This window comes from Pimephales promelas, chromosome 19, assembly GCF_988280905.1.
Source record: "Pimephales promelas chromosome 19, fPimPro1.hap1.1, whole genome shotgun sequence".
In the NCBI taxonomy this organism is placed as follows: Eukaryota; Metazoa; Chordata; class Actinopteri; order Cypriniformes; family Leuciscidae; genus Pimephales; species Pimephales promelas.
Genome location: NC_142787.1, coordinates 11181564 through 11207053, shown reverse-complemented (window position 1 = coordinate 11207053; position 25490 = coordinate 11181564). Strand labels below are relative to the sequence as shown.

Here is a 25490-nt window from a genome sequence, read left to right as displayed (position 1 = left end):
AATGAACCCATAATAAAGTCTCGTAAATGAATGAAGAATGAAACCAAAGTCACTTCTAAGTCACCAAAACATTAGGCTATTTTATACTAATCAATATGTCATGTTTTCATTTTTTTGGCAACTCATTGTTTACAGTAATACATTTACCAACTTATAGTTTCAGATGTGAATATTAATTACACACACAACGATGTTTCAGTAAGAAATGTCAGCATCTGATTAATATTCATGAGCGAATGTCCAATGAACGCGCTGCAACCTGTTGTTGACGATCACAGACTCCGGCGCTAGGACCCGGATCTGAGCGCGCCGCGGGGCTGGAGAAACGGTTCGGCTTCTACAGATCCAACCGAGAGCACGCAAGAGCCTCATGCACACTCATTACACTTGAGTAGGTATGCTTTAGTGTTTGAGCTTTTAATTGAGCAGGTTCCCCTTCGAATGAGGCGCGGTTAGAGCGAAATAAGCGGCGGTGGGGTTTGATGAGGATGAGGATGAAGAGCGTGAGACACCTGTGATTACATTCAGCAGCATCAGTCACTGAGATGTGAGTAAATCACCAGTGTAAACTCGTCTAATGGTTATGAATATCATGTCTGCTACTGCTGTGAATCAGAGAGCTCGGTGTCGTGTGTGTGCGCGCGCGCTGTGTGTGTGTGTGTGTGTGTGTGTGGCGGAAGCCTGAGTCACCAGAAGCAGAAACACACTGCGCAGTACCACAACTTGATCACAACAATTGTATACATGAGTGATGTTCTTTCCATCATATAACATAAGTATGAATAATCATGGCTGATACTGCCTGATTGCATTGACTGAAGTTATCATGGTGCTATAATGCTTTTAGAACGGTAATACCAGTTTTTTGGGTTATTTATCATGGTATTACCTTGCTTATTAGACCATGGTATTACCACATTTTTAGGCTATTTACCATGATAGTAGCTCGTAATCATGTCTTTTTCTCCTTGATTTAATTTAGTGTTTAAGGACCAATACGGTAGTACCTTGATAGAACCATTGCATTCATTTATGCATAATATCACCATGGTAATACAATCTTGAAGGCAACATCAAGGCAATCTTATGTATTTTGTAAGATTTAATGTTGTTTCCAGGGTTTCATAGTCTAGTGTAGATCTGAGCATGTTTGAATCCCACATGGATTGATTTATCACCATGGATCAATCACGAGTAATCTTTCACTGCAAACACAGTATCGATTAAAAAAAGTGATATAATGGCCAATTAGTATATTAGAGAATGTTTGCTCATTAATGTTGGTGGTTGGTTGCCAGGGTGTTGCTACGTGGATTTTTTTTTTTTTTTTTTGCATGTTGTTATAAAGTTGTCAGGTGGTTTCTAACTGGTTTTCTAAATGCATATTACTCATCGTATTGTGAACAATTTATCCACATGTTTAATTAAATTTTTCGACTCGTAATGTTTAATTTAAATGTCATAAGACTGATTTATTCAGGATTTCTCCAATTATTTAATCTGCTTAAACTCCGCCCCTGCAAACTTGTATTAATTTGCATCCACTTTTAAATGCCACGCCCACATCTCAACATCCAATCAGCAACTGATGCATAGAACCAAGTCCTGCCCTACATTTATCTTTTTTGACAATTAGCTACACATACGACACGTCTCTTTATGAATTTTTCAGTGCGTCAGAGTTTTGGACGATGATCAAAAGACTTATGGGATTGGACCGACATGAGTAATAGATGAAATAATTTGTATTTTTGGGTGAACTGTCCCTTTAATTCTAGAGCTGCCCTATTAATCGTTAAAAGATCACAATCTCGATTCAAACCCACATGATATCATTCCTACATGACAACGATTCTCCTGTCTAGTTAATAATCTTTCAAAACATCACAGCAAATATTCAGATCTGTGTTCTGATCCAGAGAGAGCCATCATAGATATGAAACAGCTTCACAAACAGTCTTTTCAACTGGGGATGGGCAACGATTAATCGCATCCAAAATAAAAGTCTGTATTTACATAATATATGTGTGTGCGGTGTGTAAAATTAATTTGTATATATAAATACCCACACATGCATGTATATATTTAAGAAAAATGTGTTATTAATATATATCAAAAATTTATATATAATATTAATTGTGAATATTGAATAAATACATATAAAATATATATGCACATATTTCTTAAATATATACATGCATGTGTGGGTATTTATATATACAAATTAATTACACACTACACCAACATATATTTTGTAAACACAAACTTTTATTTTGGATGCGATTAATCGTTGCCCATCCCTATTTTCAACCACACAGTTTCATTATTTCTGTGATACAGTTATTCATATTATCACTGAAGCACTGGGATAAAAGGTTAGAGGTCAGGCATAAACACTGATGTCTACAGTAGAGATCAAAATAGAGTAAATCACCTTTAGCTTGATGCTTCAAATAACAATTGTATATTACATTGTTACACCAGTAGGTGGCAAGTGACTTAAAAATGTATTTGGCATTGAATCATTCATTCAAAAGATTCGTTCAAAAATGTTCGATGAATTACAGTAACGAAACAAGTGAGGTATTTATGAGTGACTGAATCATTCACTCAAACGTTAAAATTTGTTCAAAGATTATGAATTCCAGTAACGAAACAAGTGAAGTATTTATGAGTCATTGAATCAGTCACTCAAACCGTTTAAAAAATGTTGTTTCTCTAAATACCCGCTCTGTAAATGTGGCCTAAATCTACACAAACAAAAAATCATGATTTTCAGTCTATCCAGAATGGTTCAGCTCTATTTAAATCTGGATTTATTTTGTTCATTAATGTTTAATTGAGCATTTATAGTATATTTCAGGACCTTTGGATGTTGTTCAGGCTAGTTTGCTTTGTGTCATTCTTTGAGTCAAGCGGCGTGTGAAAATGTTCCAAACCAGAAAAATTTGATTTTTTTATAACAGAGAAGTTCCCATGTGTGATCCACGGCGCCTGACCAGAAGGGAGTTTGATGCTTGTATATTACTAACAAAACCTCTTATTGAGCGTGTTGCACGGATGTTATTGATCTTCTGAAGGGTGTATAATAGACAGAACATGAGTGTCAAACGCTTATTGATTTCAGTCACTTCAGAGCTGTGGAAATAGAGCTTCTGCAGTATTAAACCTCTGTAAAACAGATATTCGTTCGTCTGCACCGCTGCCTTCATGCTTAAACTCAGTTATTGATAAGATGATAAAGTCAGCGATCATTCATAGAGAAGAAGCGAAATGAAAATGCAAGAGGTTGAGGAGTGTAATTAGGAGCATCATCTATCACTGATCCATTAGTGTTATTTAAAATCTCATTAGAGAACTACTGATGAAAATCTGAGCGATGTTTGATACTGCAAATCTCACCATTCTCATGCTGGGGGCGGTTGCTAGGGCATTGCTATATGGTAACTGTTTGTTTTAAGGGTGCTATTATGCTTTGGGTGTCGTGTGGCAGGGCATTGCTATGGTTATCGTTTGTTTTTAGGGTGTTTTTAAGCAGTTGTCAGGGTGTTGCTATACGCCTACTGAGGTTTACTAGTTGTTTTTAGCCTGCTGTTATGCAAATGGTGTTGTGGTTTGTTGCCAGGGCGTTGCTATACAGTTCCTGGTTGTTTTTAGCATGCTGTTATTGGTTACCAGGGTGTTGCTATATGCTTACTGCGGATACTAGCTAGTTTTTTATAGCCTGCTATTATTAAGGGTGTTGTGGTTGGTTGCCAGGGCGATGCTACTGTATACGGTTACTATGCTTACTGTTTGTTTCTTGTGTTCTGTTATGCAGTCGCCAGGTGTGTGCCAGGGCATTGTTATATGGTTACTATGGGTAGGGTACTGTTTGTTTTAAGGGTGTTGTTATGAAGTTGCTAGGATATTGTGTGTGGTTGTCAGAGTGTTGTTTTTAGCTTGCTGTTATTGGTTCCCAGGGCGTTGCTAGACACTTACTGTGGATACTAGTTGTTTTTAGCCTGCTATTATGCAAAGAGTGTTGTGGTTGGTTGCCAGGAGCTCATCTATACAGTTTCTATGTGTTATATGGTTACTATGAGAGTACTGTTTGTTTTAAAAGGTGCTGTTATATAGGCTAGTTGCTAGGGTGTTGTGTGTGGTTGTCAGGGATGTGTTACTATGCAGTTACTGGTTGCTTAACATGCTGATTTGGTTCCCAGGGCTTTGCTATACACTTACTGTGGTTGGTTACTGCTTTTTTTTTTGGCCTGCTGTTATATAAATGGTGTTGTGGTTAGTTGCCAAGGTGTTGCTATATGGTTTACTGTGGTTATTTGTTGGTTTTGTTGTGCTGTTATAGAGTTACTAACTTTCTAGGGTTTTTTGGCCATTTTCCAGGGTATTGCTGAATGATTATTTTGGTTACTATTTGTTTTACGGTTCTGTTATGCAGTTGTTAGAGTGTGGTTGGTGATTGGTGGGGTTTTGTCATAAATGTACTGTGGTTACTGGGTGTTTTTTGCTTTCTGTTAAGCAGTTGCTAGGGTGTTCAGTTTGGTTGCTAAGTGGTATCTTAGCAACCCCACTGTCTTAAGCCCTATTCGCACAGGATGAGTATTACCTGGTGACTTCTGGTCATTTGTAATAATTGCGGAGGTTGTCTGTGATCTTAAACCTGTGTGAATCGGCCATGTCTGTAATTTGTAAAGTAAAAAATCCCACGCAAATGACCCACCATATTTCGCCGAACACCGAGGTCTTGTGATAATGTCACTCCCGAGCGAATCGGCATCTCTGTGATTAGCGGGGTCGTTTATAATTTTTTTAAAGGGTTTTGTTTCATGTACGCTTTTTTATCTTTCACAAAGAATGGAGGCTGTGTTGGAGTGTTTTGATAGTATTTTGGGTGCTGGGTCATGTCGCCATACACCTTTCAACTATATAATTTGCAGAAAGAGAAAGCTGAAAACCGTCAGAAGAGTAAAAACAAAAAGAATGATTAGATGGAAATGAATGACGTGTGTAGCAGCATCCGGTAAGGAACATTCTTCTGTTCATGATATACAGCTAGACCTATAATAACAACAACACATTTCCAAACAATAGCCTATTGATATCATATCCAGGAGATAAGTCAGTAAATTGTAGTAAAATCACAGGCTTCACTTATCCCGTGTGAATGATGAGGATGAATGGGGAGGGATTTCAAATTCATACGAGGTCCCCAGATATAATAATACTAATCAGTGCGAATAGGGCTTTAGTGTAGTCAATTTAGTGGCTGAAATGATATGCTACCCACATTTTTTTCTAATATAATCACCTGTCCCATACTGAAGAGGATGCCTTTTCATGCAGAGTTTAAGGACATCAGTTTTATGTTTATTTTTATTTCAGCATCTCAGAATCTTCCGAGTTTGTTTGAAATCTAGTCAGTGTTTCAAAGCTATTTCTCTCTTTTTTTTATTTATTTTTTTGATAAGCCGTGTTGTACCCTGACAGAAATCATCTGGCTTTGAATAAGAATCAGCTATCAGAGCGACTGTTTAATTAGGTACACACACACGGTAATTCTCACCGCAGTAAATCCTGAGGGGCACTGCCTTTATTATACAAATGAGTCAATAAAACATTCTGCTGTAACATTGAGGAATCAGTTGTTGTTAAGCGGCTGAATGAATGATGTGTTAATTCATTTGGATAGACTTAATTTTTTTTGTTTGTTTTTTAGTTGATGTTTAGCTTTGTTTAACTCATTCCTCAGTTTGTTATTACCAGCTTGAATTACAATAATGCATTGGGAACAGGGGACTAGTTTGATAAAATCACTACTATACATGCTTAAAATTACTTCCAATATTTTAACTACTGTTATCATGACCATTTCACCCATGTTAACACCAGGGTAAAAAAACAAAAAAACGAAACAAAAGAAAAAACATTTTGGCGCTTGATAAACATTAGCTGAAATAAAGTAAACTTAAACTTTAATTTCAGTTAGTTGCCAAGGCAGTATTTCTCAAATAACTGGAGTTACTAAAATAATCATTTGGCAGATGCTTTTATGCAAAACGACTTACAAATAAGAAAAACAACTGAAGCAATCAAATTAACAACAGGCCAACAATAAGTGTTGGGACTTGTCCCAGTTAGTTTAGCACAGTACATTTAGCAAGGTTTTTGTTTTGTTGAATAAAATACAATAGAATGCTTGTATAATTGGGGCAAGTGTTGGTGAAAAAGATGTTTCTTTAGCTGTTTCTTGAAGATGGCTATGACAGTCCAGGTAAAGGTCCATGAAAGAGATTTTGTACCTCTTTGGGATGATGGCACCACAAGACGCCGTTCACTTACAAAGCACAAGCTTCTGAAGGGCACATACGTCTGAAGAGTGAGTTTAGGTATGGGGTGCAGAGCCAGTGGTTGTTCTATTGGCAAACATCAGTTCCTTGAATTTGAAGGGAACGGCAATTAGCAACCAGTTCAAGTTTATGAAGAGAAGTGTGACGTGCGCTCTCTTCGGCTCATTAAAGACCACTCTCGCTGCTGCATTCTGGATCAGACACAGGGGTTTGACAGGTAATGTTGGAATGGCTTCCAAGAGCGCTTTGCAATAGTCCAGTCTAGATAAAACAAGAGTTGAGTAGTTGAGTTGATCCTCCTAATGTTGTATAAGGCAAATCTGTAGGACCGGGCCGTTCTAGCAATGTGGTCTGTGAGTTATGGTTGACGAATCTAGCAGAATGAAGAAGTTGTGATCAAGAGTTGGGTTGACCTAGACTACAAGTTCTTTGCACGGTTGATTTGTCATCCAGGTAAAGGCTGAGACATGAGCAGCTACTGTCGGATCGTCTAGCTGGAAGGAGACGTAGAGTTGTGTGTCATCTGTATAGCAGTGATAGGAAGATCCCAGTGATGACATGTAGATGGAAAAGAGAAGTGGTCCAAGCACTGAGCCCTGAGGAACCCCAGTAACAAAATAGGCACCCCACCCTTAAGAGGCCCTTTTGTCTTGAGGATTGACAGGAGGATCCGGTTGTTAACTGTGTCACAAGCGGCAGACAGATCCAGAAAGAAGAGTACTGATGCTTTGGAAGCTGCTCTGAGCTTCAATAATCGAGAGCAGGGCAGTCTCAGTTGAGTGCTCACTTTTAAAGCCAGACTGGTTGTTGTTCAGGAGTTTGAGAAAGGTAGAGAGTTGGTTGAACACAACTCGCTTAAAGGGCATATTGCAGGTTAGAGGACCCAACGAGTCAATGTATAGAAAAATAATGTAGGAACTATATTTTCTTTAAAATGTTCTTATAAATACGTTATAGAAGTTTCCGGAGTCGTTTTTGTGAGCAAATTTTACTGCCGTGTTTGAAAATGGGTGTGGCTGCTGTGACGTGACGGGCGGAAGAGAGGTCGATTCAGACAACAGGAAAACAATGGTTCGCAATGAGATTTCGGACACTGACGAAATACTTACTCGTGTGACGGACCACAGCCGTACAATTATGAGCCTGCTATGTTGCCAAGAAAGGACAGGCCAGGATTAATGTTAGTCAGAACGGTCAGAGACACGTTGAGTTGTGGTGTGAGGAGAACCAGTGGAGAACAGGGCAGGTGTCTTGGTGAGAGACGTGCTTAAAGATACACTTTCGCTAACGATATACACTGTGCTCACAATATTGTACAGATTATTACCATCATATATCAGGCCAGCAGACATGAGTTTGGGTAGATTAGGATTAGGGTAGATATATAGTAATAAATTAATAAAAACTATACTTCAGTATATTTTAGGGGTGTAACGGTACACAAAAATCACGGTTTGGTACGTACCTCGGTTTTAAAGTCACGGTTCGGTACGTTTTCGATACAGCAAAAAGTAAGAAATGCCAGAGAAATTTCCTATTTGTTTAAAGAAAAAATATTTTTAAATAAGTGTGAGTTTTCCTAGATCTTGAAACTTTCAGGTTTATAAATGGGGCTCATCTTTGAAGGATGAACAAATAATGTTTTGGTCATCACATTAAAAATAACTTTTAAATATATATTTATTTATATAATATTTGAATTTTGAAGTGCTGGAAAAAGATGTGTGAAGTACTTGAAAGCATTTCACCATTCCAGCCAAACTGGTTCCAGTTAGTGTTACTATATTAAATCCATGGTGAATGTTGCTGGTCTGTGGACGAAAGTATTACTAGTTCATTCACGGCACAATGTTTCTCCTGGTTTCCATGACAGCGCTGTTTGATCTAATAGAGATCTACGGTTAATAACGGAGAAATGTGAATGCATCTCACTAGATCTCGCAGCGATGTTATTACCTCAGTGGCGAATTCAAATGTGTTCTTTACCGGATCTCTTAGCGCTGTGTAACATTGTTGCTTGATCGAGATCGGCTCGCGCTGCACAGATGTTGCTGGTCCGAACTGATAAACGATCCGTGAAGCACATAACGAGTAGCGCAGTTTCGTTCTGCTTTCATTACGCTTGCCATTTGATGTTGCGCAACGTTGTGTTTGCCGCGTCAGCACGAATTTTGCCGGACGAAAAAATGGTCCAAGCAATCGTTCGGTTTGTATGCGTACCGAACCGGAAGCCTCGGACCGAAACGGTTCAATACGAATACATGTACCGTTACACCCCTAGTATATTTGTATTGTACTAAATTCATACTCAAGTACATTTTTAAAGGTACAATATGCAACTAACCTCTTACAATAACAAAGGTGTTATGACGTATATTCGGAAGTCTGGATCTTTTCGTCAAGCTGATGGATCTTTCATGGATGAGTGAATACGTTGATGTTTTTAACATGACTGGTAATATGAAGCAGGGCGCGATTGCTAGGCGTATACCAGTTCCACACGCAACGCGAGTCCTGTGGATAAATAGGAATAAGAACATTTCATTCTACCGAACTACACGCAAGTTCTGGATTAGTTAGTCCCGATCGTGGAGCTCTCGGCATCTCGAAAGATGTTGATCTTCGTTCTAGTCCTCTTTTTGTTTCAAAGTCTGCTTGCCATGGTCCATAATGTTTGAACAAAACAACAACAGTGTGAGCGTCCTTCTAGGCATAAGCGGCATAACCCAGTTGTCAATGTCAGTCACCATGTTTACTAAGGCAGTACGAGGTCAAACCTAGCGGAAACCGGGGGTAATGCGGAAATGATGCCACTGTTGGCGACTCCTCACCCGTTTCCTCGGTTAAAATTGCAATTTTCTCCTGATTTACAAATGGTTAGAAACATTTGGGATATTGTAAGTAGTCCCCTAAAGAAAATATATAACATTAGCCTAGTGTTGTTTGGATATTTTACTGCAAAAATCCTGCATATTGTACCTTTAATACATATTTTTCACCTAGGTTATAACATAAAGGGAGTTTTTGCATCCTCCACAAACACAATCATTTACCAAGACGATGATAAATTGAAATACAAAAACTGCCGAACTGACTCACGGCCGCTCTTACTGAATAGCAGCCTACTCTGCATTGAGGCTCCCTATCTTGTCGTATGACGCGATGTTGGAGAAAAAAAACATTTTTACAAGCAATCCAAGAAAAGCTCACTTTATCTACTAAATTAGTGCCCTTATGTTATTTTAAAACATTTTATATCCTGCATTAACTTTTCATATGGTATTTTCATACATGGTTATATATTAATTTAGATTTTTTTTTTTTGCCTGCAATTTGCTCTTTAAGGCCGTGTGTCCACCAAAGCGTATTTAGCTAGCTTTGGGTGCTTTGAGCGTTTTGGCATTGCAGCGTTTTTTCAGTTGAGATGTTGAGTTGCTATGATATAGAATATCCAAAGCAAAGTTTACTTGTAACTGATTTCACAGATAATTTGTTTCATACTAAAAAATTTTTTTTCATCCTTATTGTCCTTATTGTAAAAATGGAGCGAAGTACTCCTACAGTGTCGGTTAGTGCAGTTTATAGCAGCAACCATTTTATGTACGATATTTCAAAACAAATGTTCAAAAGGATGCAGAAGTGATATGATGTGTTGTCAGATCATGGCTGAGACATCAAATTTTAGGAATTCCACTTGACGCAGCCCATTTTCAGCCATCAATCAAGCTGTCAATCAAAGTTAATCATGCTTTTATTTGTCATGCATTTTATATCTAAATACAATCTAAATGAACAAGTTAGAAAAAAAATCACCCCCCTCACAGTTGTCAGGCATGCAGAACCTATACAATAAAAGTCCTAAAAACCTAACCTAAAAATACAATAAAAGTCCATGGGACCAACCTGTAAAAACATGAATTTATGCTGTGAAAACAGACATTTTAACATGGGGTTTATGGACATTTGCTTCTTTTTGGGACCTGTCCCTAGAGAATTTTCGATGTATTGCAGTTTTTTACACTTCCGGGTAGGGTTCAATTTTCAGATTAAAATGTTGCCGCTTGGTTTTACTTCATCTCTCGGCAACCAGTAAAAAACGCTCAGTGCCTCATTACGCTCATGGCATTTTAAAAACGCGGCACTTCCATTGAAAACAATTGAAAAAATACGCCAGGCATGTGAAAAAATGGTGGACACACAAAATGGTGTCTTTGGTGGACACACGGCCTAAGTGTCTTTGCAATGTATGGAAGAAGGGTCCGGTTTATATAGTTATATAAGATACCGGTCTATAGTTTTCTAAAAGTGCTGGATTTAGTGTGAGTTTCTTTGGCAGTGGGTTTACCTGAGCCGCTTAAATGCAAAGGTACCAGTATGAAGAGAGGTCTTGATAATTTGAGTGAGTGTGAAATGTATTGAGGAATGAGTTGGAATAGAATAAAGCCGACAGGTAGTAGTATTGGAAAGGATGAGTTTGGAGACTTCTGCCACTGAAAGTGGAGAGAAGGAAGGGATAGTGTGCAAGTTGTGGTTGGTGTGGAGAATTTGCCGCTGATGGTAGTTGTTTTGTTTATGAAGAATGTGGCAAAGTCATCATCAGCTGTTAGAGATGATGAAGGACAAAGGAGAGAGGAAGAGATTCTGAAAAGCATGCATGGATCAGATTTTTTTTTAAAATTTTGTTGTGGTGGGATGTTGTTTTAGAAGTGGAGACATTTGCTGAGAAAAGAGTGACTGATTCAAACTAAGGTCAAGATCTTTGGATTTGCCAAAATCCAAAATTTGCTTTGCTTTCTCTTTTTGGGTTTGCTTTCTCGCTGCAGAACGAAACTTGCAGAGAACATCAGACAGCCTGGGGACAAATGCGGTGGCGTGGGCTTGTCTGGATAAAAGGGAGCAAAAGGTATCCATAGATGTCAGAGTGGAGCTAAGAGTATCAGTTGCATTGTTAGTATCCAAGGGGGATGAAACCATAGACGATAGGCGGGCGGGTGACATCCACCTAGAAAATGAATCCATCCTAACTGATAATTTAAAGAACTTTGAACCAATTTAAAGAACTTTTATTATACAAATTTTAGAAGAGTTATCAGTGTGAGACGAGTAGTTAAAGAAAGATCTTCAGTGAGAACTTGTGCATCTTCTCCCTCCTCTGAAGCCCAGCGTGTCTCTTTGCTCGCTGGTAATTATCTCAGGTCTGCCTGCTGCGCCCCACCGCAGGGGTCAGAGGTCACAGGGCTCACCAGCTGCTGAGGAAGACCCTCCCGCTGGGCGCATTACCTGCACGCCAGGAACCCCAAAACACCCCCGGCGGCTCGGAATAGACACACTGATCTCATTTTAAACCTTTCGGACTAAACGCTGGCCGTCGGTATGGAATAACGTGGGTGTACGGAAAAAAATCTAGCCATAATTACACGACTTTACTAGATTCCTGATTTAATGTTTATAACTTTTGCTGTTAGTGATGTGATAACCTCGAACACCAGTGTAAAGCCAGACTAAATTATGGTGGCTCGTCAATCCCTCATATCAGAATGAAAAGTGCAAAAATAAACTGGCATGTTTATGTAAACACACCTTAATGCCACTTCAGAGGTGCTTCTGTGTCACCTTTGTAGTGTAAATTTGGCAGTTTAAGTGATCAGGGTGGAAATCATCACACAGAGCGAGCGTTTCACTCACATTTGCAACCTATGCATCCTTTATACAGTCTAAAAATTTCAGTTGTATGAATTTTAAGGTAATAATAAAAAGTTAAATCTTGTCAATGGTATAACAACCGTCTTACTTTGTGATCATTAATCTTCAAATGTCTTATTTCATTTAATAAATTTCAAAGAAAATAACAGCACTGCTGCACTACATGCTCTTGCTTTACATGTAGTTTATAATCAAAGAATATCATGCATTTATGCCAATAGATGTATAGCGATCTACTTTTGATGAATTAAGATTAAGGTTAACTTTATGGTGTTTATATTGTAATATGTTGTAACTACATACAGTATTTTATCCTCATCTTTTTTGAATGAGGAGCCAGAAATAGTAAAGCATAGAAAAGAGTCCTTTTGTATTTCGGGCTCATTATGAATAATGTTTTTAGAGTAGGGCTGCCAAACGATTAATCGTATCCAAAATAAAAGTTTGTGTTTATATAATATATGTGGGTGCTCTGTGTATAATTATTTTATATATATATTTAAATACACACACATTCTTCTATATATTTAAGAAATATTTTCATGTTGTATATAGATTTATATATAATTTATATTATATATAAATATAAATATTTTATATATAAATAATATTTTTTTCTTAAATACACAAGCATACAAGCATGTGTGTGTATTTATATATATCCAAATTATTATACACAGTGCACCCACATATATTATGTAAACACAAACTTTTATTTTGGATGCGATTAATCACGATTAATCGTTTGACAGCCCTATTTTAGAGTTATCGATTTTTAGTATCGGCCCAGAATCTATTAGTTAAGTAAGCTTATCAATAATTTCATAATTAATTACATGTGCTCTTTGGTAAAAACTAAGTGTCAAGTCCCTGAGACTTAAACGGATAGTCCACCCAAAAATGAAAATTAGCCCATGATTTACTCAACCTGAAGTCATCCTCTTTCCGGCTAATACTATCAGAGTGTTATGATGTTTAGGAAGGAGAACCCAGGCGCAGACAGAGTACACTGAATACACAATTTATTGCAGACAAAAAGGGGAAAATAATGCCCACGATGGGGTAAACAAGGCAGAGGATGACTAAATAGACTAAGACATGGACAGAAGGCTAGACGCTAACTAACAGCAAATACACTAACAGGATCTTCACAGAACACGACAAGATACTAACAGGTAATATTTAGCAATGACTCAGACGCAACTATAGCAAACACAGGCAGGATTCACAGAGTTGAAACATCACAGCAGGTTTCACAATGAACCGACACAGGACAGCAAACACAAGGGGATGATAAAGGGAGACTAATGATAACAGAACAGGTGACACAGATTAATTAATGAAGACTAAACAATGGTAACAAGGGGCCGGAGTTCGGTGACGAGACAACGCAAGCAGACAGCCCAAACAAATGGCCATGTGCTTACACAGAAAACATGGGTCTGTCGTGATCCTGCGGCCGCCACAAGACTAGGAAAAATCAAGGAGATGACGGCAGAATCATGACACAGAGTTATATTAAAACATGCCCTGGCTCTTCCAAGCTTTAAAATGGCAGTGAATGGTTGTTTCTGTTTTGAAGTTCATCATAAAAGTGCAATATATTCATCATAAAAGTGCATCCATCCATGATAAAAAACATAAAAGTGCATTTATCCATCATAAAAGTGCATCTATCCATCATAAAAGTGCATCTATCCATGATAAAAAAATATAAAAGTGCATCTATCCATCATAAAAGTGCATCCATCCATCATAAAAGTGCATCCATCATCATAAAAGTGCATCCGTCCATTATAAAAGTACATCTATCCATCATAAAAGTGCATATATCCATGATAAAAGTGCATCTATCATGATAAAAAATATAAAAGTGCATCCATCCATCATAAAAGTGCATCCGTTAATCATAAAAGTTCATCCGTCCATCATAAAAGTGCATCCATCCATCATAAAAGTGCATCTATCCATGATAAAAAATATAAAAGTGCATCTATCCATCATAAAAGTGCATCTGTCCATCATATAAGTGCATCTGTCCATCATAAAAGTGCATCCGTCCATCATAAAAGTGCAACCGTCCATCATAAAAGTGCATCCATCCATCATAAAAGTGCATCTGTCCATCATAAAAGTGCATCTGTCCATCATAAAAGTGCATCTATCCATCATAAAAGTGCATCCATCCATCATAAAAGTGCGTCTGTCCATCATAAAAGTGCATCCATCCATCATAAAAGTGCATCTGCCCATCATAAAAGTGCATCTATCCATCATAAAAGTGCATCCATCCATCATAAAAGTGCATCTATCCATCATAAAAGTGCATCTGTCCATCATAAAAGTGCATCTATCCATCATAAAAGTGCATCTCTCCATCATAAAAAATATAAAAGTGTATCCATCCATCATAAAAGCACATCTATCCATCATAAAAGTGCATCATAGCGCGTTCCCCTAGTTTGATGGACTTCCTAAATAATATATTCATTGAATTTTTATTTTCAAAAATTCCATTATGAGGCTTGGAAGAGACAGGATATTTTTTAATATTACTCTGATTGTAAACCAAGCTTCTGAATGAAGAAAGTCATATACACTTGGAAGGCTTTAGTGTTAGTAAATCATGGGCTAATTTAAAATTTTGGGTGAACTAACCCTTTAAATATGTTGACCAAAGACAAAAATGTGCTGCCTATTTTTGTAATTGTATCAGAGAGACCTAGTGAAGTAAAAATGCACCATGTTTTTTGTTCAACTTTCCATCAATGACTGGAAAAGATGGAGGAAATGTGTTCCAGCTCATCCTAACCCAGTTTCCCCCGAAGCCATAAAATGACAGTGACAGTGCTGATTGGTTTAAGTTTGATGGCGAAATAATGCAGTAATTGGCTTTACATACTTGCTGTAATTGCTTTTGCATCCTGCCAAGAACCTGAACGTGCTAACAGATGCACTACAGCGACTGTAGACGAGGCAATGCCTCGGGAGATGTTGTCGTTCACATCCTAACGCTCATAAACTCGTGCCCCAAGGACCTCGGCCATCTCCTATGTATTGTTCTTCTGATTAATAATTCATGATGTTGCATGTATTAAAGTTAAACCTGTCACTTTCATCATTTAAGTGATGTTGGCATAATCATTTTAAATCATTTGTGATGGAAGGCCGATCGCACTACGGTTTGCTGTTTCAGTGGCATCTGGGATTTTTCTTGTACTTAAGGGGATGTGGATTGCGCGAGGGCTAATTGGGCAGCGTAAATAATTAATGCAGCTGAAGACGTTAAGAAATGCCAGAGAGCTTGTGAAGGAGCCGCAGTCTGTGTGGACTTGTGGGATCTAATGGCCCTGCTCTTCTTTCGATCATGTGTGTAGGTTTGAAACAAACCCAGATTCACAGCCTTCTGCTGAATGCTTGTACTTACACTGAACGCCTGCTTCATTCATGATCGGGAAATCCAGTCTGTAGTTCATTTTAAAAGCTCTACATTAGTGCTGCAAAATATCACAAAATCATCGAAATATCGCAAATGTATCGCAACGGCTTGCAATAACTGCGTTTATGAACGAAAGAAAATCGCCTTTCTAGCTTTAAAAAAAACCTTTCTAGCTTTAATAAGAATCTGTATACATTTAATACATGCAGAGAAAACTAAGCAGTGTTTTATTTTTGCATTTGATTATTCAGTTTCTGTTGTTAAATAACCCTAATGTAGGATAACCTGAACCCTGTGGTTTACAAAGATGTTAAAATAACACTTCTTATGCGACAGTAAAACACTGATGTTCACTTTCAGAAGTTGTAGGGATGTTTTTTTTGTCACAAAAAGAATGTGAAACACATATTTAGGTTACATAATAGATCATTTAAGTTTATTTTACTCACTTTAAAGGCATAATATGTACGATTTTTCGCCACAAGAGGGCGCAGTTTCCAACAATAACAAAGGCGTAGGTTGATGACGCAGTGATGAGCTGAATGATGGGACTTGCTGTCAAGCTGATGGATTGAATGATGTTTATTGATCGGGATCAGGTCGTGATTGCTAAAGAGACAGATATCACACGCGAGTCCCGCGGATATAAAAGAATAAGGACATTTAATTCTACCGAACTAACCACAAGTGCTGGATTACTCACACAGGTCGGTTTATTAGACGATTCAAACTTGTGAGGTAACGCAGCGCTGCTTCACTTGGTCTAGCGTTACACTATCACAGTAAACGGCATTTAAATGTTTGTTGAAAGTTATAATGTTTGTGTTAGTTTGTTTGCTAAACAAAACTAGCAGTAAGCTAGATCAACATTAGAATAATATACTGACCATATTCTAACATTTCATCATGTTGAGCATTGGTTTGTTTATTTAAGCCTTGTTCACACTACATGATTTTAAAACGTCGGGCTGAACTGTGCGGTTCACACTACATGACTTGCTCTCAGTGAAATCATGAGTGTTCAAGTTGTTTAGCTGTTCACACCACACAACACAACGTGATTGATCCACAACAGGAGGTAACTCACTACACGAGTTGACAACGCACTACATAGAGATACAACCACGATCGGATGATAACAGCAAATCATTTGTGACTCAATGAGAGCTGTTTCAGTACTATAGTACGGTCTAAATCCTGAAAAAAATCAAATAAATAACGAGTTGACAACAACTATGTCACCCAACGATTCAATCTTTCTTGTCTACAAACCACGTTTTGTCACGAAAAAACACGCAATAAATAAATAAATATTGCGCGCGCCAATACCCAGCGAAGAAGAGAACACAACACGTGAATATGGACGTCAGACAGAAACTAGTGCTGCACACTGTTTGCCCGATGATCTGCTCTGAGAAAAAAAAGCAAAAAAGAAGAAAAACTAAGATTTACCTGGTGTCCTCAAACCATGCGTTGCTATGATTGGCTGTACTCATGACATCACTGAGTTTAAGTCGCGCGACGGCTCTGGATATCCAGCAGGCTAGATATTTTTCTGGGCTCGGCGACGCGTCTGCGAGTGTTTTTGATGCGTTGTTGGCTCTTTCATACTAACAGATTGGCAAGCGTTCATCGTCCGCTAATCCCCCGCGATTTGCACGCGATAACACCCTGACCTGTCGGCGAGCTCAACGATTTGCAAATCGGGCATAAATCGGGTTTTAAATCCTGTAGTGTGAACTTAGCATTACTCTAATAAAGCTGTCAAGTCGTGACTCGTGAAGCTCTGTCAAGTCCAAGTTAGTCGTGGACGTTGAGCTCTTGGCATCTCAAAAACGCCACGCTGATATTGATCCTCATTTTAGTTCTCCTTGTTTATCGCAAAGTCTGCTTGCCATGGTCTATGTTTGAAAGAAAAAAGAACTGTGTGCCGCTAAGCTTTACGTGCTACGCATTTGTCCAAGTCTGTCGCCATGGTTACCTCATGGCTATGGCAGTATGAGCGGAAACCAAGGATAGCGCGACTATTGCGTCATTGACAGGCGACCATTTTTTTCCGGGACGGCCACTTATTTAAAATTGGAATTTCTCTGAAATAAAAAATCTTCGGAGACTTTTGGGATATTGTAATTACACAACTGCAGGAAATATATCACACTGGGCAAGTGATTTTTGAATATTTTATTACAAAATTCTTACATATTGTACCTTTAATCATTGTCGTATGGCATATAGAATATTGCATTATTTGAGTTATCGCATTTTTCTTCAGTATCGTGCAGCTTCAACTCTCCAAGCTTTTGGAGCACTAGTAAGAAAGTTTGCTGGTATTTACCCACCCTGCCACCAAACTGTTGCACGCTGCTTTCATTTGCATGTGAGCATTTGCATCTATGTGAATTCATTACCTCATAACATATTTGCTTTTAGGCTTATTGTGTAAAAAAAAAAATAATCAGAGGAGCACTGTTTTAAACACCTCTTAGTACAGGGTTGTGGGTAATATTTGCATGGACAGATGCACACTTTGACATCGCCTGAGTCATTTTTATTTGTTTAACTTTCCATAATGCATCTTTACAGAAATTCATACTGTTTATAATCCCACTGGCCATTTTCTGTTTTAATGGGTTAATAAATTCAATTGATTAGATGTCTAATCAATTTAATTCATAAAAGTTTTAACAATTTAATCAGTATTTAAAATGCAATTAATGCATTTTTTGTGTCAAATTACTGCACACGTTTTTTTTGCATTTTTTTATTATACATCGTAATATACTTATCATAATTTCCTTAAAGATCTAGTTTGCAGATCCTCCTCTTTATTGGCATCTCTGTTCGAAATCTGCAATTGCAGTCATTCGCGGAATTATCTACTTGAGTTGTTACGCGAGTTGTACTTCGGCACGGCACAGCGCAGATGACACAGTGTTTGAGGAGAGTGTGTGTCTGTCAGTCGCCACGCCGGTGTCGATAATGTCATTCAGAATCACAGATTATTTTTTTTGGAAGTTTGACCAACATAATAATTTTCACCGGAACAAGTAAGAAACATCCACTTTTGTTCTGGTTCTGACATTGTCGTAAATCGCGTTACTTAAAGCTTAGCTAACAACTGTTTATCATATCACACAAAACAGTGCAAATTATACTATGTTTTCAAATTGTTAATGTTAACAACGTCAGCATTGTGTGACTACATGTAATGTCCTTCCGGGTGTGTGTATCCTTGTTTTCGCATGGGTTCGGTGTCAGTCTCTTTCACTCTCTTTCAGTCTGGGTCCGGTGTCAATCTTTTTCACTCTGAAGTCCGAACAAAGTCTTTTGCATTTTACAGCGGGTGAATCTGTTGTCAGTGGTGATTGTCGTTTGAACCTTTCTGAATCCACAATCAAATTGAAAAGTTGAATTATATCAAGTGCTGTGAGAAAAGGCTGTAAATCTCCACCTCCAACATCCACACACGCAATATAGCCTACTAGCGAGACTCTTGTTTATGTGTACAGATGTGTGTGTGTGTGTGTGTGTGTGTGTGTGTACAAATGTGATGTAATGACGCAAAGACATGCATGAATCTCCCGTGGAAATCCACCAGTACCACTGAGTCAAAAACATTATTACAAGCTTACCTCTTTGAATCGAGCTTAGGGATCGACCGATATGGATGTTTTAGTGCAGATACCGATTTTTTTCCCATCAGCCTTAGCCGATTTTCTTGAGCCAATATTTGGAGCCGATACGTTTTGCTCGCTAAATTTACTTCATAAAAATGACATGATGTTAACAAATGTTACAGGTCTCGATTTAACAAAAGTAACATTTATTTAACTTAAAAAAAACAATATTTAACAAATAGTAAAAACATGAGGTAGAACAAGAACAAGTAGATAAACAATTTTTAACAAATATTAAAAACATGAGGTTGAACAAAAAAAAGTTCAGTGCTGAAAATAAATATTTAAGCATAAATGAAATAATTACACTATTGCACACAATAGCAACCAGCATAATAAAGTGCACAGTGCACACTGTACTTCATTTTAAAAGTAACTTAAAAAGTAAAATTTTCTGTGCCGGGAAAAACTATCGGCGAGCGCAGCAGTCGCGTATCGGCCGATTCCGATACACGTAAAAAACGCAAATATCGGCCCGATATATCGGTCGATCACTAATCGAGCTACGGCAAGAAAATAGTTATGAACACTGACTGGTTTTGTATTTTCTCAAATGTGTATTTTGGATCATTTTTAACCCCAAAAAGGCTACAGACTGCAGCTTTAAGTTGAATGTAACTTTTATTTTGTTTATTTTTAGCGAAGAGCTTTGAGTTTCTGTGTGTATTTGCGGATAGTTTTCTCAAATGAAGTGGTGAAACATTAAAAGACAAAAAAACCATCACTCACTACTCTTGACTAAATATCTTTTAGTAAGGATGAATGCAGTAGCGGAGTGGCAATCGGGAGAGTCGGGAGTTTTCCCGGTGGGCCGGTAGTGTTTCGAGGCCGCAAGGGCTGGCCCGGTCTGCTAAAATGTATTTATTGGAAGTTCGCCATGGGCCAAGCTAAGGGAAGAAAACATTTATATTATATTAACCTATATTATAGTGTAATGTAGGTTAAAATATAATGAAATACTCATTTTCATTTACATAGTACATTTATAGGTTATAAATGGATTTTAAAGTACGTCATAGGAATAACTATAAATCATTATTACATTATTATAATAATTGTTTGGCATCCTAAAACACCATTGATAATGTAATGCAGACTGAGACTAACTAAAAAGACGTTTGAGCCCTCTTTATTGTCCTGGTACAAATTAATACTTTTTCTTTGTTCAACGAGCAGTTCATGGGTTAGCTCTTAATTTCGATCTCTCAGAGAGCACGAGATTGATGCATTTAACCTTAAAATGTCCAAAATTTTCTTGCGGGGAGCATGCCCCCGAACCCCCCTAGAGGCACAGAGTCCACCCAACATAGTTTTAGAAATTAATATGGGAAAGAACGACCATTTATGAACTTTACTCCAGCATACTAGTACAACAAAGTTCCTTTTAAATCAGTAAAACTGTAAATGCTGTCGGCTATTAAAATCGTGCCGGCGACGAGGGCCGGTGGTCTACGAAATTTCCCGGTAGATTTTTTGGTCCCACTCTGCCCCTGGATGAATGTATATTTAAATTATACAATGAAGAATATATTTTACATTTTGATTACTTTATTTCCTGAAAACTACTGTTAGACGTAGACCTAAAAAGTATGTTTGTTCTGTTGTATTTATGTATTTATCAAATGGATCCTATCCATGTTCAGTTGGAATTATTTGATGATGCAGCATTAGCTAGTACACCGTAATGCATGCGTTTTTCAACTTTACTCATTTAAATCATGATCAAAACACTCATCTATTTTATTGACAGAAGTTCAAATAAGAGAAGTGACAAGAAGTGGCAAACAAAATCCTATCGGTGCATCTCTAGTTAAAAACTGTTCCATACGCTTGGCCCCAGAAATGTGTTTCCGCTAAACGAATATAAATCCGCTCATCCGTCGCTATATGCTAATTTAATGGCTTTCCTTTCAACGAAAGCCACAGATAAGCCCTGCATTTTATTTGAGCGCTACAGGAGAGAGTGTCATCAGCACTGTCTGGTAAGATCATCTAGATATGTGTTTGCGTGTTAAGCGCTGTACGTTCAGTTAAATGTGCAGCGTTTGGCTTGCTGAAGAGAGACGCAGTAATCTGTGGTGAGGCATGTTACTGTAACCCTGGCAGATATGGCCACTGGATCCGGTGTTACGCATGCTTGCACGTTTATATATTACTTTACCATTTTGGGAGGAGTAATGTGGCTTCAACAACCAGATGCATTTACTCTTGTCCACTTCTGTCTAATCTCAGACGTCCTCCTTTAAATCCGTCTGGGGCCGGTTTCACAAAGAGAGACTTCGACTACGGCTTAGATATAGTAGATAGTCAGACTTCAGATAGACATCTAAATCAGTCCGTTGCACAAAGCATTGAAGACTCTGACTGTCTTATGTGTGTGTTGGAGGAGTATAACAGTTACAAGGGCATTTTACTGGGGACATTTAGCAGAGAATGTAGCAACAATAAGAAATGTTTAATTTGGACAAAGATGTGCTATTGACAGTTAACAGCGTTAAGCGTTAAGACGTACAGGAAAAATACAAAAACATGGTACAAGATGCCAAAAAAGAAATATTTAAGAGGAAATATCCAAAAACAGGAGGAGGACCCCAAGAGAAACTTAAAGACACTGTGATGCTTATGTATTACAAATATGAAAATCTGGCGTTTTCATAAGCTGTAATCCATAATCATCACAATTGAAATTTGAAATATTGAAATATCTCACACTGGTCCAGAAGCACTTCCTGTTTCAGTTTTTTAACACTACATAAAAGCGGGGATACAACCAACAGAACATTTAAAACTGAATCAAAAACTTAAGCAACATCTTTAAGATTTTTTCTTTACATGTGAAATAAAGAAAACAAGCCATGTTTCCATCGACACGTTTTTATCCGAATTAAGTGATATCGAATGAAAAAAGCCTTATGGAAACAGTAAAATTCGATGAAATTTCATGAAAATCGACTCAAATGAAATACGTTCGGTCTCATCGAATTTTCTCTTGATCGATATACGGTTAATGCGATAAAAGCTGATGGAAACGTTATTTGCCGAATAAATAATGAATTGCGATTAAGTTTTATGCCCTTTTATGGTTGCAACACGTCAGAAGACGAGTTCATTTCCGGCCAGTCTGTTTGCGCACACATGGCGGATGTCAACAAAGACAGATGTAAGTGGACAAAGCAAAAAGATGCTTCAACCAAAGGGTTTCCGTGAACCACGATCTCCCAGAACTGATGGAGCGCTCGTTCCCACGTGCATCGTCATCATCATAGCAATGTTTATAGCGTCGTTGTTTTCTTAGGTTAGTTTTGCTTGTTTTTACGTGGCTTGGTTGAATTCTAATGTAGAATGTGGTCTGTTATTTCTACTTAACAGACTGCGGCGCTGCTAGTATAACACACCGTTGCCATGGACGCAGTTCAGAGACGGAACAGACTATTTTCTTTAGCAGAAGCAATACTCGTTTTTAAATCAATAAACTCGTTTTTAAGTCAATATTTTGTGTCACATTATTGATTTATTTATTTATTTGGTTGATTTATATGTAATAAGCAGGATAATATAGCGAGGCGGTTGTTATAGCGAATACAACAACCGCCTCGCATACATTATCCCATTCATATGTCGCTATCAGCTGGCACATAAGCATTATTAGCCTTCAACTTCTGAAATATTGATCATTTTTTGGTAGATGGCGCGATCCGTTTTGTCTAACAAAACTTTGTTCGCAAAAGTTTGCTTGAATGTTGTTCGATTTAGTGCGAAAATGAATGAAAACACCTTAAAATGTCTCAAATCAATTCGATATACCAATTTGATCGCAAAACAGCATGTGACGTCATTACGTACAGGTTTTTATTCGCTTTAAAGCCGTTGGATGGAAACACACTTTCACCAGCTTTGTCCGCATGAGTTTTTTAATCGAATTTCAGATAATTCGATTGACAAGTGGATGGAAACATGGCTACAGTTACAAACTGAAACAGGAAGTGTTTCTGGACCAGTGTTGTTTACATCTTGCAAAATGGTCTATATATAATATAGTAGTTTCACCTTTTAAGTCAAATTACTGAAATAAATGAACTTTTGCACGATATTCAAATTTCTTGGGTTTCACCTGTAGAACCTTCTATAATGTGATCATTGTATAATTTATGATCATTTTAATACATTTTTAATTTAAACGAAATGTTATGAATTAAAACCGCTTGTAAACATAATCTATGAGTAGACATTTTTTAAATAACATAATAATCGTTTAAGACATTTCTCCTTATTGAGTCAAGAACCCTCGAGTTCTACATATAACCCCAATTGAACCTTTTGTCTTAAGAGTGAACTGTGAAATTATGTTTGTGCAAACTCCATATAATTGACAGTCTGTGAATTAAGATGCAGCTTTTCTTTCCAGAGCTCATGAATGCGTATCTGTCAGGAAGTGTGTGTCTTGATGATAAGCCGTTCTACTGTTAGTCAGCATTTCCTCTCAGTGCTTTCGTAAGTATTATCGCAAATGTGGTTGAATGACATCAAACATATCCTTTACATGCAACTACAAGCTCACACTGACCAAACAACCGATCTTAAAAGTGCAATAAAATATCATAACAGTAGTGCAAATAACATCACAGATTAGCATTTTTCATTAGTCTGTAAAAAGTCAAATCTGCACCTTATTTACATTTGTGTTAAAAACATTAATGCATCAATGTGTGTTTTGGAGAGTCTTCATCCGCTCAGTGAATGTATGGCTGGATATGTGTTGCCATAGCGATTCTTGTGATGTCATTGTGTTAAGCATGATGGGATGGAGGCATTCAGGCGATCAATGATTTAACAACTATCAACTCAAGGACCTTCAGGAGTCGAGAGATGAAGGCTCTCCGGCTCTCCTCTCCGGCCTTGAATGCTGGATTTGTACATTTTTCAGATGAAGACACGAGTGCGGCATGTTGAACTTTGATTAATATCTAGTGTTAGTATGTTCACTATTATAATATTATATATTTATATATACAAGGGGTGCAGGATATTTAAGAAAAATGTGATATGCGATAACTCATTAAATAATGTGATATTCGATATGCGATACGATAATGCTTAAAGTGTGTAAAAAAACTAAAGCTTTAACAATAAAATACTTTAACTTAAATAAAATGAATTCTATATTAAAGAAATTCGCTTTTCAGGGTTGTTTTAGTTTTTTACAGAAAAAATTTAAATATAAAATAAAATTAATTACAATTATTAATAACACTAAAACATTTTATTAATAACTGTAATTAATTTTATTTTTTATATTTGAATTTTTTCTGTAAATTTTAATTACATTTTTAGAAATTTCATTATGTACTTTTATAATTTTATTAGTTTAGTTATAATATTGCTATTTATTTGATTTTGTTTTATTTATTTCTAGTTAATAATTTTAGTGCTTCAACTTAAACTTGTTTCAGTTTATTGCCGAGGGAACATTTACGTTTAGTTTAAACTTTTCAACTAGTATTTATATTGTATTTTATTTCAACGTTATTTCAATGAACAGATATATTTTTGTAATAGTTTTAGTTAACGATAATAACACTTAATAACTTTCAAAAGCACCTTTTTTCATTTTAGTTTAGTTTAATGTAAAGAAAACTATAGACATAAGATAAAAACTAATAAAAATGACAAACAACAAAATTACAAAAAAAATAAATAAAACAAAAAGTATCATATGAAAAACATTCAAAATATTAATAAGAACTAGTATCTCAGTGATGCTAAAATAACAATTTTATAAATATGAGCAGCATAAAATAAATAATAACCACTCATCAGGACAGTACAGTCCTGTGACATCATCATCTTCGCACAGATCGGCGCCGCTGTTAAACATGACCTACTGCTGTTTCCCAAAGTAGAAGCTCATGCATTTTTTAATTTTAGAAATATTACATCTCTGATAGTCCATTTGATTTATGAGCAGCAATATTTAATGCACACACATTTTTCAGGCTACTGTGCCCTGAGGCCAGACTCAGACCCACCCAAGAGGTTTCTCTATGATCATCTCACACTGTAGATACAGGATTATGTCTTGATATTCTTCAGCCTTTGGCTATATTTGATGTACATCTCAAAGCTTTTCCAATCAGATGAACTGCCTTTCTGACCAAATAGCTTTTGTAGCCAATTATATGCAAAAAGTAAAGGTAGTTTCTCACATTGATCTTCATTAAAACAATACAACAGAGATTATTAAATCGTATTTAATCATTTTTATTTTTTTATGCACCAAAAATAACAATAAACAGCTATATTTACCAACATTGTGGTAGGGTATTT

At 37.1% G+C, this 25490-nt stretch overlaps 1 protein-coding gene across 4 annotated transcripts in view; it reads left to right on the top strand.

The window, feature by feature from the left end:
- Positions 1–288: 288 nt before the first annotated feature.
- rab27b (RAB27B, member RAS oncogene family) overlaps positions 289–25490 on the top strand; it is a 66526-nt gene continuing 41324 nt past the window's right edge. For 3 of the 4 annotated variants that reach the window (XM_089123613.1, XM_089123614.1, XM_089123615.1), the window contains exon 1: positions 289–547. In XM_089123613.1, the coding sequence (XP_088979739.1) occupies positions 546–547 (2 nt within the window). In that variant the 5' untranslated portion in view covers positions 289–545. The remainder of the gene's footprint in view (positions 548–25490) is intronic. The other variant, XM_089123616.1, reaches the window with a different exon arrangement.